This window comes from Quercus lobata, chromosome 11 (assembly GCF_001633185.2).
Source record: "Quercus lobata isolate SW786 chromosome 11, ValleyOak3.0 Primary Assembly, whole genome shotgun sequence".
In the NCBI taxonomy this organism is placed as follows: Eukaryota; Viridiplantae; Streptophyta; class Magnoliopsida; order Fagales; family Fagaceae; genus Quercus; species Quercus lobata.
In genome coordinates, this window is record NC_044914.1 from 51518607 (window position 1) to 51536712 (window position 18106).

At 33.5% G+C, this 18106-nt stretch overlaps 2 protein-coding genes across 2 annotated transcripts; both read left to right on the top strand.

Annotated features, from left to right (window-relative positions):
* The first annotated feature begins 1910 nt into the window (after positions 1-1910).
* Positions 1911-8583, top strand: LOC115968565. Its single transcript, XM_031087983.1, has 13 exons — positions 1911-2270; positions 2527-2578; positions 3310-3416; positions 3662-3730; positions 3826-3880; positions 4612-4659; positions 4755-4909; positions 6017-6255; positions 6577-6667; positions 7366-7494; positions 7601-7754; positions 8013-8107; positions 8197-8583. Exons 1-13 carry the CDS (start codon positions 2061-2063, stop codon positions 8380-8382), a joined length of 1590 nt encoding a protein of 529 aa, XP_030943843.1. The 5' UTR covers positions 1911-2060; the 3' UTR covers positions 8383-8583.
* A 2257-nt stretch (positions 8584-10840) lies between these two features.
* LOC115968299 (V-type proton ATPase subunit B 2) lies at positions 10841-18106 on the top strand. Its single transcript, XM_031087651.1, has 15 exons — positions 10841-10948; positions 12361-12425; positions 12653-12708; positions 12824-12922; positions 13173-13232; positions 14355-14466; positions 14554-14762; positions 15356-15484; positions 15611-15748; positions 16038-16188; positions 16307-16389; positions 16881-16928; positions 17101-17154; positions 17251-17334; positions 17453-18106. The coding sequence occupies exons 2-15, from the start codon at positions 12368-12370 to the stop codon at positions 17636-17638; spliced, it is 1467 nt and encodes a 488-aa protein (XP_030943511.1). The 5' UTR covers positions 10841-10948; positions 12361-12367; the 3' UTR covers positions 17639-18106.

The window sequence follows — 18106 nt, forward strand, 5'->3', positions numbered from 1 at the left end:
TCTGTTTCGAACTTGACACACTGAACCTGACTTCCAGATTACCCAAATCTCCATTCAGCGCTATCCCTTGGACAGAATCATCTCTCACGACACGTGTATGATCAGACTAACTAGACAACACTCTTTCTTTAATGGCCTTGACTGAACTATCCTCTATGTTTTCCCCTCTTTGGACATTTATACCCTTCGGACTAACATCTCCCTTAATCTCACTCCCTAAGGGAGATCTGGACCGTCCATTCCTAACCAAATTCCTTTTCTTCGTAACCAACATCCACGGACCAAAGTTAGGATCAGATTTTTCTTCCTCACTAACCTGGTTCGGGCTTTTCTCTGATCCACTATCTTCCTGCTTATCTTCCTCTCTTACCTGGTTCGGGCTCTTCTCTGCTACACACCCACTTCTATCTTTTTCCTTGATCTAGTAGCAGCAGTTCTCTTGTTTGTGCCCAAGCCTCCCACAGCAAAAACAAAGGGAAGAAATACCTTCATATTTAACTTGTTGCACCAACCTATCTATCATGATGGATTTAATTAAGGGCTTATCCAGATCAATTTGTATACAGAGCCTTGCATAGCTTCCACATGATCCAGTAGCAGTGTAGGAATCAATGCAGAGCACCGGGCCAATAGCACTACCTATTTCCTTCAAAACTTCCATATCATAAAACTCAATAGGTAATTCAGGAAATCTCACCCACACAACAATAGACGTTAGATTATCACCTGAGGCTCTGAATTTTTTTTTTCTATTTTTTTATGAATAATCATCTACAGTAATAAAATATTGCTATAATCAAATAACCTCGAATGTCATACATCGTATTCCGGTACATTACGAAACATACAAGTGATGCAAGACAAACTTGCTCAATTGACCATTCGATGTGTAAGATATTCGAGATTAAACAAATACAGACTTACAAGTTACAACAAATACCATGTGTGCAATATATTTATTAATACCATAATTTTTTAATATATTATTGTAAAAACTTATATTGTGTGTGGTTTAATAATAATATGAACAGTGCACTAGCAAAAAAAAATACCAACAATGGACCATTGCGCTCTCAAATCTCAACCTTGAAGTCCTCAGTCATCACATTTGTTTTTTGTTTTGTTTTTTTGTTTTGGTTTATGTTAAGCTCTGTTTTGGTTACTTAGAAAATAAGTTAGATAGAAATAAGAAGGTAAAGATTGATCAGTTATCACAAACTACCACTTGGGTTGAACACAATTACAATATTTTATAATTTAAACTGAAATTGTATTTTGAAAACATGATTTCAAATAAAGTAGGTACAAAATGTTTAATAGCAATTGTGTAATAAGATTTTTTCAAAGGGCTTGGCTTTGAACTTGGGTCTAGTGTTGAATTGCATTAGACCCATCACAATTGTGACATGTGTTCAAAAGTAGACACGTGTTATTATCCTGTTCTAATGCGACTGGATACCAAACCCAATTCATACCATTTTCCAAAATAAAATTGAATTTAAAAGTTACTTTGGATTGGCTCAATTGGTAGTTTTTTTTTCACTTGAATAAGGGATATGAAATCAAAAACCAAGTAAACTAAACAAACCAAAAATAAACTAACCTAGCTAGCCACCATCACTGGTTTAACATACAAAATTATGATATGAGTAACATAACTTTTACTACCATCAATAGTATGTCAAGTTTATCAAAAAAAAAAAAAAAACCAATAGTATGTCAATTCCTCAATTATGAAAATGTTTGCTTCTTTATATTTATTGATGAACAGAATATTAAAATAATAATAATAATAATAATAACCACAGAATTAGAGACCAGTGTCTCTCACTAGACTAGCGTGTCCTCTCACCGGCTACACAATGTACAGTACTTGCTTTGTGGCTTTAAGACTCCGACTCCAACTCAAAAAAAATCTCACAGATAATTCTTTTTACTAAACTGTTAAGAACGAACAAAGAAAACCAGTTTCCTTTTGGCTTTGCTGGTCTATAACTATAAAAGCCGGGAAAGGAAACTGAATAGTCGTTTAAAGCAGTTAGCTGACACTACAAGTAACAATGTTGGCTTGTTCTTGGAGTGTTACCTCACTTGCACCATACTTGTCTAACAGGAGATATGGAACTGGGTTTTGTTGTAAAGCTATTGATCTTCAAAGCCATGCAAATGGAGACCAAGATAATGAGATAAAGAAAAAGAAGAAGAAGAAGGTAGTCATTGTTGGCTCTGGCTGGGCTGGCCTTGGTGCTGCTCATCACCTCTGCAACCAGGTCATCTCTCTATCTCTCTCTTTGCCCTTTTGTTTGTTTGTTTATTTTATCATATATTTTTGGTGTAGATTGTTTCTTAATGATTTCATTAGTAACTTGTATTTTAAGGATCAATTTGATAAATTATGGTTTTTTAACATTTTAACACGTGCTCTTATACCATGTTAAATTATGGATTGTCGTTCTAAAAGTTTATACTATTAGAAAAGGATGAATTTAATTATTTAACCATTATTCTAACGTGATTTACTTTCAGGGTTTTGATGTTACTGTTCTTGAAGGCAGTCCAGAAGATGTTGGTATACGTGGTAATGAAACTTGTTTTCAATTTGAGTTTAATGGAAATGGGAACACAGATTTAAAACTAAATATGATAATTTTACCATTAGTATTGCTCTTAATTGATCAAAATGGCTTCAAGACAATGATTTTGTTGTAATTTGAACCTCAATATATATCCTGTTGTCTATAGCTATATCATTGCTGAACACTTCTAATCTACTAAGAAGGTTTTACAAGCATATAGGGGTACCTCTAGACTCCTAATGGTCGTGTCCAATTTTGGGTGAATGTAGATGAGCTGATTTGGATTTTTTTTTTTTTTAATATTTATTTTATGCCAAACTATAATTTTGGTCCCTCTACATTTGTCATAGCTTCAATTTTATCCTTATACAATAAATTGTATTAATCCCATGCTCCAACTTTCGAAATCAAAGTCCCTAAACTATTACTTGGGTCATTCATCCATCAAATTTCAACATCAAGTAAATTCCATCACTTAATTTTAAAGATCAAGTCAAATTTAGTGTTAGAACTTGACTTGATTAAGGAAAAAATTGACTTTATTTTAAAAAGTTGAGAGATGAAATTGACAAAATTAAATCTAGGAGGACAGAATTGAAATTACAGGCATTGTTGGAGCACCAAAAGTGTAGTTTGGTCTCTCTCTCTCTCTCTTATTCTGTCTTTTAAATTGTGTTCAAATATATTTTTTGTATGAGGTCATATGATAATGAAATTGGATTCTACTTTGCAGGTTATTGGTATCCTCACCGAAACATATTTAGCCTTGTTGATGAACTGGGAATCAAGCCATTCACAAACTGGATAAAATCTGCACAGTATTCAGGAGAGGGGTTAGAGGTAACCACCAGCTTTCTTTTCTCTTTTTGATTGAAGGAGATTTGATATGCAGATTTTAATCCCATAGTTCCTATTTTATTGCATCAGTAAACTCAATTTTCTGTTATGATGTTTTCTCTAGGAACCTTTTTTTGTAGTAGAATGGAGTTAAAATTTAATAATATATTAGTTCTCATCAAGAATTACACTGAGTTCTAGGTAAATGGATTTTAAATTCTTTTAACAAAGCCAAGGCCATCCTGCAGGTTGAGTTTCCCATATTCCAAGATCTGCCTCAATTGCCAACTCCATTGGGAACCTTGTACTATAGTCAAGTATGCTTCACATTGTATCCACTTTATTATTATTTTTGATTAGCAAGAAAAGTATATTTATCCTTGTCTATATTAATCATTGTTACATTGTGCAGTTTACTCGGCTCCCATTGTTTGATAGGTTAACATCACTTCCTTTATTGGCTGCAGGTACAGCCTACTTTTGAAAATCTAGATTTTGCTTTTTATTGAGTAATGAATTTACTGACTACAAGAGCAAAGTGAACCCTCATGATTTGAATCATCATGTTATGGTGGGATGTCACCACTACTTTTTCCTTTCTCTTCTCTTTTTTCAACATGGAGTGGAAGCCCATTGCTGAGAAAATAACAAGTTCTCACTCCTGGTTTCTCTATCTTACTGCAGTAGAACCACACTATTAATTTGTCTTTCAAAAAGTAATAAGTACTCACACATCAAGTTGTCCATCCAGTATAGAAGTACAGTCAGTGCATATGAGGACTTTAGTGTCCTTCATCAACCTCTATAACATCTGGACAACATCTTCAAGTATATATATAGTATGTATAATTATAATTATAATTACTTATCTATTTAAGATTATTTTGAAACTCAATGGTGTATTTGCACTTCTTCTGTGAGTTCCTTCAGGCGAGGTCAGTAACATGGCATATATCACTGTTAAAAAATTCTCTCTCCAAATCCTTAGAAAATACTTTATTTATTTATTATTAATATGCCTATATTGACATTTCATCCCTTTAAACTTGTGATTTTATTCATACCATGCTGGTCTTGAGATTTAAGTTACATATTTGCAATTAAATAGGCAAACTACATAAAAAAGGTTAAAAGGCTGGTTTTTCATTACTTGTTATTTTCTTTCACTCATCCACTCATCTGCACCTTTTGTTTGCAGTAGTTGACTTTGACAACACTGACACAGCCTGGAAAAAATATGATTCAAGTAAGGATCCCCCATCTTCATATGATTAGCTGTTATCATCAATGAATAAAATCAACAATGAATGTTGAAGTGTCTTATATAGATTTAACTGTTAGTTACTGCAAGGGAGCTTTTTAAACAGTTTGGCTGCTCAGAAAGGCTTTATCGGGATGTTTTTGGTCCATTGCTTCAAGTGGGTTTGTTTGCTCCAGCAGAACAATGTAGTGCTGCAGCAACTTTGGGGGTGCTAGTCTACATCCTCTCCCACCAGGTTTGAGGGGTTGAGCTCCTTACTAGAATGCATAAGATTCTGCGCAAATCTCTTAAACCAATTGTGTAGGTATCAGATTAGGTTAGGTTGGGCAGTAGCATTATATCTTGATATTTGATAGTGAAAGTTGTGATACCCACAATTTAAAGAAGAAGAATACAACAAATGAAAAAAAAGAATCAATTATTCCTTCAATCAAAGTATAAAACTTAAGTACTTATACCAGGAAAACATCTATTACCTATCTGAAGTTTTTCAATGGCAAATCTTATTGAGACTGAATATAGTGTCAGATCCTTTTCTCCCTTAATTCCGTAGGGGCAAGAAATAATAATATTGCACCATCTAGGATTACTTTATGTTCCATCATAAGAACACTGCAACAGTGTATGGCATCAGTTATTAACTAAGTAAAATTGTTAAGAGGAAATGAGTGGAAACAGCGATAAGATGATGTGCCACATGCATGTTCTAGAGCCACATCTATATATTCTGTCAATTCTTTTATTTGTTGGTGATTATGTTAATTATATAGCCACCAAAAGCTTTGTAAACTTTCTACGAGGGATAAGTTGAAAATCACAAACCCACTTCCTTCCATATCAAAATCTACACAACATGTTTTAACAAAAATTACCTGACAATATGCAACAAATGGGGATAGGATTACCATTGGACCAAAAAGTCATTCACAAAGTAATTTTCATTTTTCAAGGCTACTTTACAGTAATTTTATCAAGAATGAATCCATAGACTTGCAGGTGCAGATGTTAATGGACAACTTGTAAGTTAAAATTATCTGCAACTGCCCTTGGATATGTGTTATATGACCCATGAAACTTGAGGACATTGGAACAATAAATCTCCTAAAAAAAATGGTTTGCCATGCAAAATATCATAGAAAAATAATGGGGTTATACTCAACCTAAAATATTTTTCTAGGCATATTAATACTGTTAAATTTTTTGTAAACCATAATAATTATGTGAACTGCATGGAGAACATAATGCAAACATCCATTCTTCTGCATTGTTCAGTAATATTTTCTATTGTATTGTGCATTTTCTTAAGCTGAAACTATATTCTTTTCTTTGTGGATGGATGTAGAAAGATTTTGATATGGTATGGTGTCGTGGGACAGTGAAAGAAAAGATCTTTGAGCCATGGATTGACTTCATGAGGACTAAAGGTTGTGAAATTCTGGAGGGTAGAAGAGTGACAGATTTTTCCTTTAATGAGGAAACAAGTTGTATTTCAGAAGTAATTTGTGGCAGAGAGTCGTATAATGCTGATGCAGTTATATTGGCGGTTGGAATTGCCAGGCTCCAAGAACTTATCAAGAATAGGTGTGCTGTTTTTTCAGGAATTTGTTCATTGACTTTATTGTCTTTATTAACTTGAAATGGTTCAGCTATTTGAATTCAAGTTTTAGCTTGTTATGCCATATTTCAATTTTCAATGCTCCATATTTTCGCAAAGAAGTGGTGAACAGTATTACAGTCAGACTATATCTAGACCAATTTTTCTAATCATCCTACAAAAACACAAATTTGGATACTGCTTTAGTTAGTTCTGTTCTACTTTAAAATATTGAGCAGAATGTTAACAGCTTTAGAGTTAACCTGTTCTTGCTATCCTTTTTTAACTGGCAATTGAGTTCTGTATAGTGCAGTATTACGTACAAGGGAGGAGTTTCTGAAGGTTTTAAACTTGGCTAGCATTGATGTAGTTACTGTTAAGCTTCATCTCGATAGGAAGGTGAGTATGGGGAAGTTTCTCTTTTTAACCTTTACTTTCTTATTGCTATGTATATTGTTGTCCTTATGTTACAGATGATAGGTCAAGTTACTTCAGAATATTGTTACCTATAGCAACCCAAATTTATTATGTATTTCGATTCTTAAAATCTTTTCCCTATGTTTTATTTTTCTAGTTATGCTGAACTCTTGCATCCACCATGCTTATCAATACCGCATCTCCACGTGCAAATATGGCTGGTTGTTGATAAACTAAGCCAGAGGTTGAAATGTAAAAGTGTCTGCTCAAAGTCAACAGTTTGACTACTCAGCTGATGACCTCAAATAGCAAATTGATAGATAAGGAAAAATATGTCCTTCCCAATTCCAAATAATAAAAATGTACGAAAACAATAAGGTTGGGTAAAATTGATTTTACAACAAAAGATGTGTTATTTTTCTGAAAGAGAAGGGTGTTTTCAGTTTGATATTTGGACCAGTTGGTCTGGTCCATTTTCATACACCCTGGCAGGAATTTCATGATGAAGATGCTTATCATTCTGCACTTATGCCATGTCTGCTAATATAGTACTCATGACTTCTGCAGGCTCCTTTTTGCAATATCAAATTGGTTTCCTTGCAATAGAGCTTATTTTAAGTGAAAACTCTACATTTGTCTTATAAAAAAAAAAAAAAAATGAGAACTCTACATTTGTGCAGGTTAAAATCCCAAATGCTAGTAATGTTTGCTCTGGATTTGATGATTCATTTGGCTGGACTCTTTTTGACTTGAACGTAATTCATGATGAGCACAAAGATGATCCAGTAACAGTCATACAAGCCGATTTTGTGAGTTTCGCATTATTTTTTTCCTTATCCTAATTAATCAAGGATTAAAACTCTTACATCAGAAATGAAGGTTCCTAATCTTTTTGTCTCGATATCTTGTGTGTAGTATCATTCCAATGAATTCTTGCCATTGAAGGATGAGGACATAGTTGCAAAAGTTATGTCATACCTTTCAAAGTGCATCAAGGACTTCGAGTCTGCTTCCGTGGTGGACAAGGAGATAGGAAGATTGCCACAATCTTTGACTCACTTTTTTCCAGGTAATTTACGGGCTTGTTATTTTTATAAATTACTAGTATAGTTGATGGACAAAAAACTTGATTCTACTACCTCTCTATGATGTATCGGGACTATTATTGAGCATTTTTTTTTAATAATCTTCTATTTAGAAAACTAAAAATCTCTATGAAATTATCTAAGAGTGATCTGAGAGTACTTTTGTTCACAGATTGCTTTTACTTCATATGTGTTTAACATCATATCCTTTTTCTTTCTTTCTTTGCTTGTTCTTTACGTAGGTTCATACAAGTACATGATGCGTGGAGCTACATCTTTCTCAAATGTATTCATGGCTGGAGACTGGATTATAAACCGACATGGTTCCTGGTCACAGGTTAGCTTTCAACTATTCCCTTCCCTTTACTCATTTGAGTGAAAATTATAAACCAAATGAAATTATTTTATGACAAATGTCATTGACAGGAGAAATCTTATGTCACGGGGCTTGAAGCTGCCAACCGGGTAGTAGACTATCTTGAAGAAGGAAGCTTTGCTAAAATAATACCAGTAGAGGAAGATGAACCTCACATTGAAGCGCTTCGCATCCTGAACAGGCGCTTCAATGAGTTTAGAGACCAAGTTCCATTGTCCAATTTTTTGCTCCAGTGAACCTGTAATTGAGTTATTTGCTATGTTTTAGAGCATGTACTTCTTTTTCATAATGTTTACAAGGATGCTACTGCATGCCCATTTTGATTAGCTTTAGGACGTGTTTGGTTCACTGTGATGTTACATAATGCCATAATATTACATTATTGTAATATTACATTAATGTAATCTCAATACAAGAATATAACGTTACATTGTTTAGGAAAGTGATGAAATTAAGATGGTTTGATATATTTTATAATTTTAAATTATGGGAATGTTAGAAAAAATAAAATAAACTAAAAACTTTAATGTCACATCATCGTAATGTGAATCACATTAAGAGCACATCACACTGAACCAAATTTGACTAAAAAGCTAGTTGAAACTTAAATAACCCTAGCTGCAATCTTGAAGTTGCAATTTTGAAGACAGCTCTTTCTCTGAAAGTGTCAACACAAACATTTGTTTATTTCAAGGGAAAGTATGATCAATTACCACACACTGTTTCATGTGTGACATTCACATCAAGCAGTAAAACAATTTGACTAAAAGGGGACTAATTCTATTTCCCTTGTAAATTGTAATCTATGAAAATAAGCTCTTCTTATAATAATGTTCCAATTTATGATATCTTTGGTGGACAAATTAAGCTCACTGTATAGAGCATTTATAGTGAAGAATGAAGCATATTCCCTTTGTGAAAATATCAGGACTTTGGTGACAATCTTTTTATCTCTCACTGTTATTTATTCAACTGGTTGGCTAGTGTCTCAGTCTAGTCCCAATCATACAAGTAATTGAGTAAAAACAAAATGATATCTGTCTCAGTAATTTTGGACCGTCCGACCCTAAATAAATAAATACAATACCAACTTCTTCTTTTTTGGTGTCAATAATTACAATACCAAAAAAATCATAATGTTACAAAAATCCGGAAGCTGCAGTGGACCCCAACCAGCTTTCCAATCCATGACTCACTTTCCCCACAATAGCAGGAGAAACAGGAGAAGATGGACTCGAATTGATACTCTACAATCGTCCTCATTCCATAGTCCCTGCATCACATCCAGCCAAATATCCCCACTTATCATTTTACACCAAAAAGTTTAGGATACACTTTCATACACAATTTGTGTAAGTTGTGATTAGTAAGGTTTGCTATTCGTGTTAGCGGGTCGTGTTTATATCCTATTGAAGTTAGCATATTTAAGTATATAGTTTAAATCTAATCAAATCCATTTATTAAGTTAGTTGATTCGATATGATCAATTTCAATATAAAATCTAAGAAAAGTAAATTGAAAAGATATATATATATATATATATATTTTTTTTTTTTGGGGGTTTGTTTTGGGAGAAAGGGTTATGCATTTAGAATTTCAAATGAAGAATTTATTAATATAACCATTAAATTTTTTTAATTACTTAATTATATTTTAGAATTTAATTTTATGTTAGATAATAATGATATTAATTTATATGAATTGGTTCAAGTCAAAATGAAGTTGTTCAAATTAAGTTGACTTACTTTGATGCTAGTTTTGGCACTAAACCTGTTAAATTTAAACTAAACGCTAACCCATAAAACTTGTTCCCCTTCTTCAAACTCGGATTTGTATTGTTCATAGAAAATCTTTAATCAAACTGTGTTATGTTCATGAATTCTGTCAAATATTACCATTCCTAGATTGCTATGCGAAAATTTTGTGTCAACTATCTATAAGTCTATGTGAGAGTAATGTTGTATACTAATAACTTATCAATTTAATATATAATAACATAGTGTGTATGTAGCGAAAACATATTCTTTTAATAGGAAAAAAAATCAACATTTCAAAAACCGAATTCTCAAATCCAAAATACTTTTCACTACTCTCCTATAAAGAAACAACACCAATATCCACAAATCAACTATTAGCCCCCAAAATTATACTAGAATTGAAGCCACAACACTAGCAACTCAGTAATTCCAAATCAAAAGTGTAACTTATTGTTGAGTTTGGGATAAGATAATGTGGTTTTTCTTAAGACTAGCTTGTATTTTTGACTCTTGCTTTCATTTTGGTTCAAAATGTTTACAAGGTACAAAAGCTTACAAAAATGGTCAAAATAAACACATATTAAACACAGATATTTAAAAACACACACATACACACAAACCTACAAAGAGATTATAATATAATAATATAATATATTTTTAATTAGTTGGCATTTTTTGATTGGACCACCTAAGCCCAATGCACTCTCTACATAGTCACGTGATATTCCCCCACACAGTTGTTATTATACACACTACAAAACAGCCTTTGTTGTCTCTTTGTCATTATTACCCTCCTCATCACCTTCCATTAATAACGATCACATGTTAACTAATCCTACTATAAAAAAAATTTAAATTAAAAAAAAAAACCAATTAATCACATTTCTATTTAAATTAAAATTCATTACATTTATTCATTTTCATTTTTAGCCATTAGATCTCAGTTCTCATTCTCTCTCTCTTCGCCAATCCCTCTCTCTCTCTCTCTCTCTCTCTCTCTCTCTCTCCGTCTTCGCTTCGCTTCGTTTCGGATCGGAAATTGAAGGTAAAGCTCTTTCTACACTTTCAGATCCTAAATTCTCAGCCATTTTATTCCTAAAACTTGTAATCGTAGTTGTATTTGATTTGAGTTTGTTGTTAATCTCTGTGATCACAAGGCTTTGAATTTATATCGAATCGATCACATTTAATTCTCTACTTTTCTTTGAATTTCTAGTTAATTTTTCGTTGTTTTTATCTCAATGATCATTTGTATTTGAGTGTTTTAGTGTGATTTTTTGAGGTTTTCGAATCATTTTGATTATACTTAATTGTGATTAGATTTTCGTTAGGCCTGGCTCTGTTTGGTTACCGATAAAGTGTGAGAAAAAAGAGGAATCGTTAGAGTTTTGATAGATTGCATTTTCAGCATTAACTCCGAGATAGATTCTTTAGCTCTGTTCGATTTTTTACTTTTTGGAATAGTTTGATTGAGTAAAATTTCCTTGAGTTTGGAGTTAATTATTCGTTGCTTTGATTCAATTCTCATGTACTTTTTGGTTTTTAGTTTGATTTTGAGGTTTTTGAATAATTTTAGTTACCTAACTGTGATTAGATTTTCATTAGGGCTCTGTTTGGTAACTCTGAGATAGATTCTTTAAATCTGTTCGATTTTACTTTTTGGATTAGTTGGATTGAGGAAAATTTTCCTTGAATTTTGAGTTAATTAATTGTTGTTTTATTTCAATTCGCAAGTGTTTTTTGGTTTTTAGTTTGATTTTCAGGTTTTGGAATAATTTTGATTACTTAACTGTGATTAGATTTTTGTTAGGGCTATGTTTGGTAATCAAGAAAGTGTGAGAAAAAGAAGAATCGTTAGAATTTAGACAGATTGCAGCATTAACTCTGAGATAGGTTCTTTAGCTCTGTTTGATTTTACTTTTTGGATTAGTTGGATTGAGGAAAATTTTCCTTGAGTTTTGAGTTAATTATTCGTTGTTTTATTTCAATTCTCATTTATTTTTTGGTTTTTAGTGTGATTTTGAGGTTTTTGAATAATATTGATTACTTAATTGTGATTAGATTTTGTTTGGCTATCAAGAAAGTTTAAGAAAAAAGAAGAATTGTTAGAATTTTGATAGATTGCAGCATTAACTCTGAGATAGATTCTTTAACCCTGTTCAATTTTACCGTTTGAATTAGTTTGATTGAGGGAAATGAGATTTGGTCTCTCTCTATATTTCCATTTTGATGTGTATTTTTTTCTTGGTAATCAAGCAGAGAGTTATTAATGATTTTAGTTAGAGCACACTGGAGAATTTTATTATATGAATCCCTGAAATTCATGTACTCAGTGTTAATCAAGGCATTTTTGTTTTCTGAGGAGCGATTTTCTAAACAAACTGTGATGCTGGCTGGGTCTGTATGTTTTAAGTGGTGTGTGTATATATTGATATTTGTGACTTTGTGTGTTTGAAGCTTTATAATGGGCGTGCCGCCAAAAAATCACGATGTGGATGAGGGGTTACTGGAGATCGGCATGGGTAAGTTTTTTGTAATTACTGCTTGTACGTAAAAGCAACTTTAGAACTCATGATCACCTTCTCTAATATAATGATAAATTACAAGCTGATGAGATGTTCACAAAAAATAAAAAATAAATTATACCATGTGTAGTAAATTAAGTAAATTGATTAAGATTACTGAGGATTTATTTAATTGGTAAATTGATTCTGATAAATTCTGCTTATCTATTTTTATTAAATTGCAGAGTATAGAACTGTTTCAGGAGTTGCAGGACCTCTAGTTATCCTTGAGAAAGTAAAGGTGGGGGATTTTGCTCTCTTGCCATACATTTCTTAGTAATTGTGTTAACCTTTCTCAACCAGGATTTCCCCCTCCTTGAACTATGTGATTTACATATCCTCTGGTTAATTTTCAGGGACCCAAATATCAAGAGATCGTCAATATTCGTTTAGGAGATGGATCCATCAGACGTGGTCAAGTCCTAGAAGTTGATGGAGAAAAGGCTGTTGTTCAGGTGATTGTTTGAAAATCTATTTTTTTTGCTCCACATGGTTGTGAGTTACCCATAATTGACATTATTTGCACAGTTTATAAAATTGGACGTCATTCACATTGTGATGATGGACCTCTATGCTTTCTCTTATAAGTGTAATTCATACATGTCTTTAATTTCCTTGCAATTGTAACTCTATTGTAGTACTATTGTTCATGGGGAATGATATTTTTAGCTTTATACTTTTGCTTATTTAGTTCTCAACTGTCAGGTTTTTGAAGGAACATCTGGAATTGACAACAAGTTCACAACTGTGCAATTTACAGGAGAGGTATTCAACTTTGTTCTTATTCATTCCATATGATTTAAAGCATCTTTTGGTGTGATGAAAAATTGGGCTGTCCAGAAGGCATGGTACAATGTTTGTGGAAAAATTTGAATATAGAGTTGCTAATGAGATGGTACTTCCTCTTCCCGCATTAATAGAATGGAGGGTGAGATTGTAGGTTTTTAAGAGTTAAGATCCAATGAGTGCCATCTATCTTACCAATAAAAGGAAGGTTTTGAATCTGGATTTATCTGTCAGGTGAAATGACATCATTATAACACACAAGACCAAATTGATGTATGTGCAGTTAGCAGGAAGTTTCATATGGAATTAGATACTTTTTCTGTTGTGTTAGGCTTAAGGCAACAGGAACTCTATGCTAGATTATTTCAACAAGTTACGAACTTATCCCACTCTTTTTATTTCTATGGAACATGAACATTTTCTTCAAGATCAAAACATAAGAAATTAAGCAATAACCTTTCAGTTTTCTTTACTATTCATATTTTAAGTAAGCATTGGTGGGCTATCTTTGTATAGAATCTAGAAGTCTTGCCAATAAGCTCTAGCGATTATGACACTTCCTCTGCTTGTAAGAGCAAGGAGGAGGGTGAGGCTGTGGGTTCAAGACCCATCATGTGCGTTTGTAATTACTAATCTACAATTGTTGGATGGTATGTCACTATGTTGGAAAATTTTACATTTTGTATTCATTGCTAGAGTGGTGAGGTGATAAAGGAGATTGAAACTAAATGAGATAAAAATACAGCCAAGCATAGTGTATGTAAATGTGATCATTCTCAAGCAAATTGAGGAAATAGTTGTAGCACACAGGATTTCACTTATTGTATAAGGTGTCGCATCAATTTTTTATTCTTCAATTAAGAGTTTCCTCCCAATTTTGGTTTTCTAACATAAAGAAAAGCCTACTATGAAGAAGTCTCTGCTTAGCAGCCACTTTTTTGGTGAATTTTAACCAAGCAATTTGTTAACAATGATTATGGAATGGAGCTTTTTATTGTTCTTTGCAAGCCTGTGATTCTCTGACTTTTGGGTTCTGTTTCTCTCAGAAGAATCAGTTCTACTCTTTTGATCCCCTTTCTTCTCCCTGGACATGTGTTGCAGGTTTTGAAAACTCCTGTCTCATTGGACATGCTTGGGCGCATATTTAATGGTTCTGGGAAACCGATCGATAATGGTCCCCCAATTTTGCCTGAGGCTTACTTGGATATATCTGGTGAGTTATTGTAGTGAATGATTATATATGTTGTTATATTCGTAAGTTATCTGCATATCCTTCAATCTATCACTTTGTCTTTTACAGGAAGTTCTATCAACCCTAGTGAGAGAACCTATCCTGAGGAGATGATACAGACAGGGATTTCTACAATTGATGTGATGAATTCCATTGCTAGAGGGCAAAAGATTCCGCTTTTCTCTGCTGCTGGTCTTCCCCACAATGAAATAGCTGCTCAGATATGTCGCCAGGCTGGTTTGGTCAAGCGATTGGAGAAGACTGAAAATCTTCTTGAGGTGCATCTGCCATAAAATTTTTTGTTAGCTAGTCTTTATTGAATGTTAAACAAGGGTGGATGACTGGAAGCAGGAGAGCAATAAAAGGATATAACTTCTGACGAATCTGCCTTTTTTACTGATTTTTATGTGCATACTTAGATGCATGCACAACATAATTTTATTGAACTAATGAAATTAAAATCTGAATAGAACTAGCAGTTCCCTATAAGAATGAAATTCATGTAGTGCTAGTATTATATACCTTTTTAGTAATTAGTAAATAGGAATATCAATTTGAATTAATAAGAACAATTTGTTTTGCTTATCATTGTGACTTAATTGAGCTTCCATTTTTTTGTTCCTTTTAGATAAAATTGCCCAGATTTGTTGTTTGAAGTAAATCTAATATTTCTGAAATAGTTGAAATGGCCCATGGATAGCCTGAAGGACAACTGCTTCAATTGAAGAGTTATTTTATGCTATTGCTCACTACTGATCCAGTTGTTTCTTACATCACCACCTGTGTTGCTATGTCTCTTGTCTTCATATTGACGTCTTCTTCCCCCCCAAACTTTTAGGTGATTACACTGACCTACTTTATATATTTACAGGATGCGGAAGACGACAATTTTGCCATTGTATTTGCTGCTATGGGTGTAAATATGGAGGCTGCACAGTTTTTCAAACGTGATTTTGAGGAAAATGGCTCTATGGAGAGAGTGACCCTCTTTCTGAACCTGGTATATTTTGAAATCTGCATGTGGACCATATTGTGACATATTTGTTTCTGTAATGAGGGAACTTGTCAATAATACCACTTCTGAATTGCATTCGTAAAATGTGTCCTCTGATGTGCTCTTGTACAGGCAAATGACCCAACAATTGAACGTATTATCACTCCTCGTATTGCTCTAACTACTGCCGAATATTTGGCTTATGAATGCGGGAAGCATGTTCTTGTCATACTTACGGATATGAGTTCTTATGCTGATGCTCTTCGTGAGGTATTGTAAAAATTTTCAGTCTTTAATTTTCACTGAGGCTGTGCCATATGCTGTAATTTATGGAAAAAAAAAAAGGTAGGATGCATGAAGCCGCCTGTACATCCTTTAACATATTTTTGTGGTTCTGATGCTTAGAAATATTCAATATATTCGCAAATTTCACATGGCTTCCAACTATATTTGAAAGTCAAGGCTTTGCTGTTTGTCCGAATTTTGAGTACTCTGTTAGAGCCTCAACTGATTTCTAAATTAATATGCATGATGCAAACTACTGATTGCTAATGTGCAGGTGTCTGCTGCTCGTGAAGAGGTGCCAGGAAGGCGTGGGTATCCTGGTTATATGTATACTGATTTGGCAACAATTTATGAGCGTGCTGGAAGAATTGAAGGGCGGAAAGGCTCCATTACACAAATTCCAATTTTAACTATGCCTAATGATGGTAATGCATTGCTAAACCACATTCATAATCTCACCCATTCTTTGATCTTGTTTTAATGATCTTGAACATTGATTTAATTAAAAAAAAAACTTGAACATTGATTTCTTTGTTTGGCCAGATATTACACATCCGACTCCAGATCTTACTGGATATATCACAGAGGGTCAGATATACATTGACAGGCAGTTGCACAACAGACAGGTAAAGTTTAAATGTTATTGGCATAGTAATTCAATGATGGGAATTAAATTTCAGATGGATGTGGGTTCTTATTATCAAAGTAATTTAGGGTCACTTGTGCATGATGTCAACAAGTAAAACAACATTTTTATAAGAATATGTAAATGTGTGTGTGTGTGTGAGATATAGTAAACTAAATGCAACAAACTGTATCATGGTTTGATGAATTTTTTAGGTCAACAATAAGAATTTTGTCTTCAGTATTGTAGCATGGTTTTGATGAAATTTTTAGAGTGACCGTGTTTAAACAACTGGTTGATGATTGAAAACAGTGAATAAAGATTTGCTCTCATTCATTTTGATCTCAAATTTTAAAATAGTTCTTGATGCATTTAAAAGTTAGGTTCTTGTTCCACTCATTGACTGGTACGAGGTCTAAGAATGTTATTGATTGGTTGTATGAGCTTTTAAATGATTCTGAAACTAAACATTGATCTGTTTTAATGGGGCAGATATATCCACCAATTAATGTTCTTCCGTCACTGTCTCGACTGATGAAGGTAAGGAATAATTTTTAAATCATTTGAACTTTGAGTGCACTATTGCTTTTACTGTAAAAGGGCAGCTGTATGCCTTGCCAAGAGTTCTACCAAACTGGTCCTGAGAGGGATGGCATCTCAGAATTTATACAAATTATGGGTGGTACTCTAAAGTATTATTGATTATCTGCAGAGTGCCATTGGAGAGGGGATGACTCGCAGAGATCATTCTGATGTTTCCAACCAGGTCTGCTTGGGTAGTCTTTTTATAAATTTATTAGTCTTCACTTGAAGCCATGTAACCTTCCTTTTCATGCCTCATTGCTTGACTTATTATTTTCAGCTATATGCAAACTATGCTATTGGGAAGGATGTTCAGGCCATGAAAGCAGTGGTTGGAGAAGAAGCACTTTCTTCTGAGGATTTGGTCTCTTACCTCTTCTCTTTCTCATAAAGATTTTTTTGTTTCATTAATAAGTAAAACTATGTAATGGAAAGGAACAAAAAAAAAACTAATGAGCATTTTTTTGGTCTTTATAAAACAGCTGTATTTGGAGTTCTTGGATAAATTTGAGAGAAAATTCGTGGCCCAAGGAGCTTATGACACTCGCAATGTCTTTCAGTCGCTAGATTTGGCATGGACACTCCTTCGCATTTTCCCGCGTGAGCTTCTCCACCGTATACCTGCAAAGACCCTTGACCAGTTCTATAGCCGTGATGCAAACAATTGATCGAGGAAAGTTAGCTCACATCTCCTTTTCTCCTACTTAGTTAGCGTTGCATGAGATCTGCAATTTGTTTCTTTATTTGCTTTTATGTCCTGGGTTGCACATCTCTTTTATATATCAATAATGGTTGTGGTCTTTTTAAAGTCCCGCATCTTGAAAGCTGTTTGGCTAGTCAAAGTGATGAGTATTCTTCTAGGGAAGGCTTTTAGTTCTTGTAATATCTGTGTTTTTTAAATTTTTTTGGGTTACCTTTTTATTAGTTTGTGTCACCCATCCATGGTTTGGGTGTTGCATTTCTCTCTCTTTTTCCCCCTGAAAAGTTGAGGAACTATCGGACATTTAGGAATGATGAAGTCTTGTTAGACATGCTTGTTGTTCTATAATCATATTTAATTGTAAGTTTATCTTCATGGATTTTTTTACTCTTCAGATGATATACAATCTCAGTTTGATTTTTTCATAATGCAATAA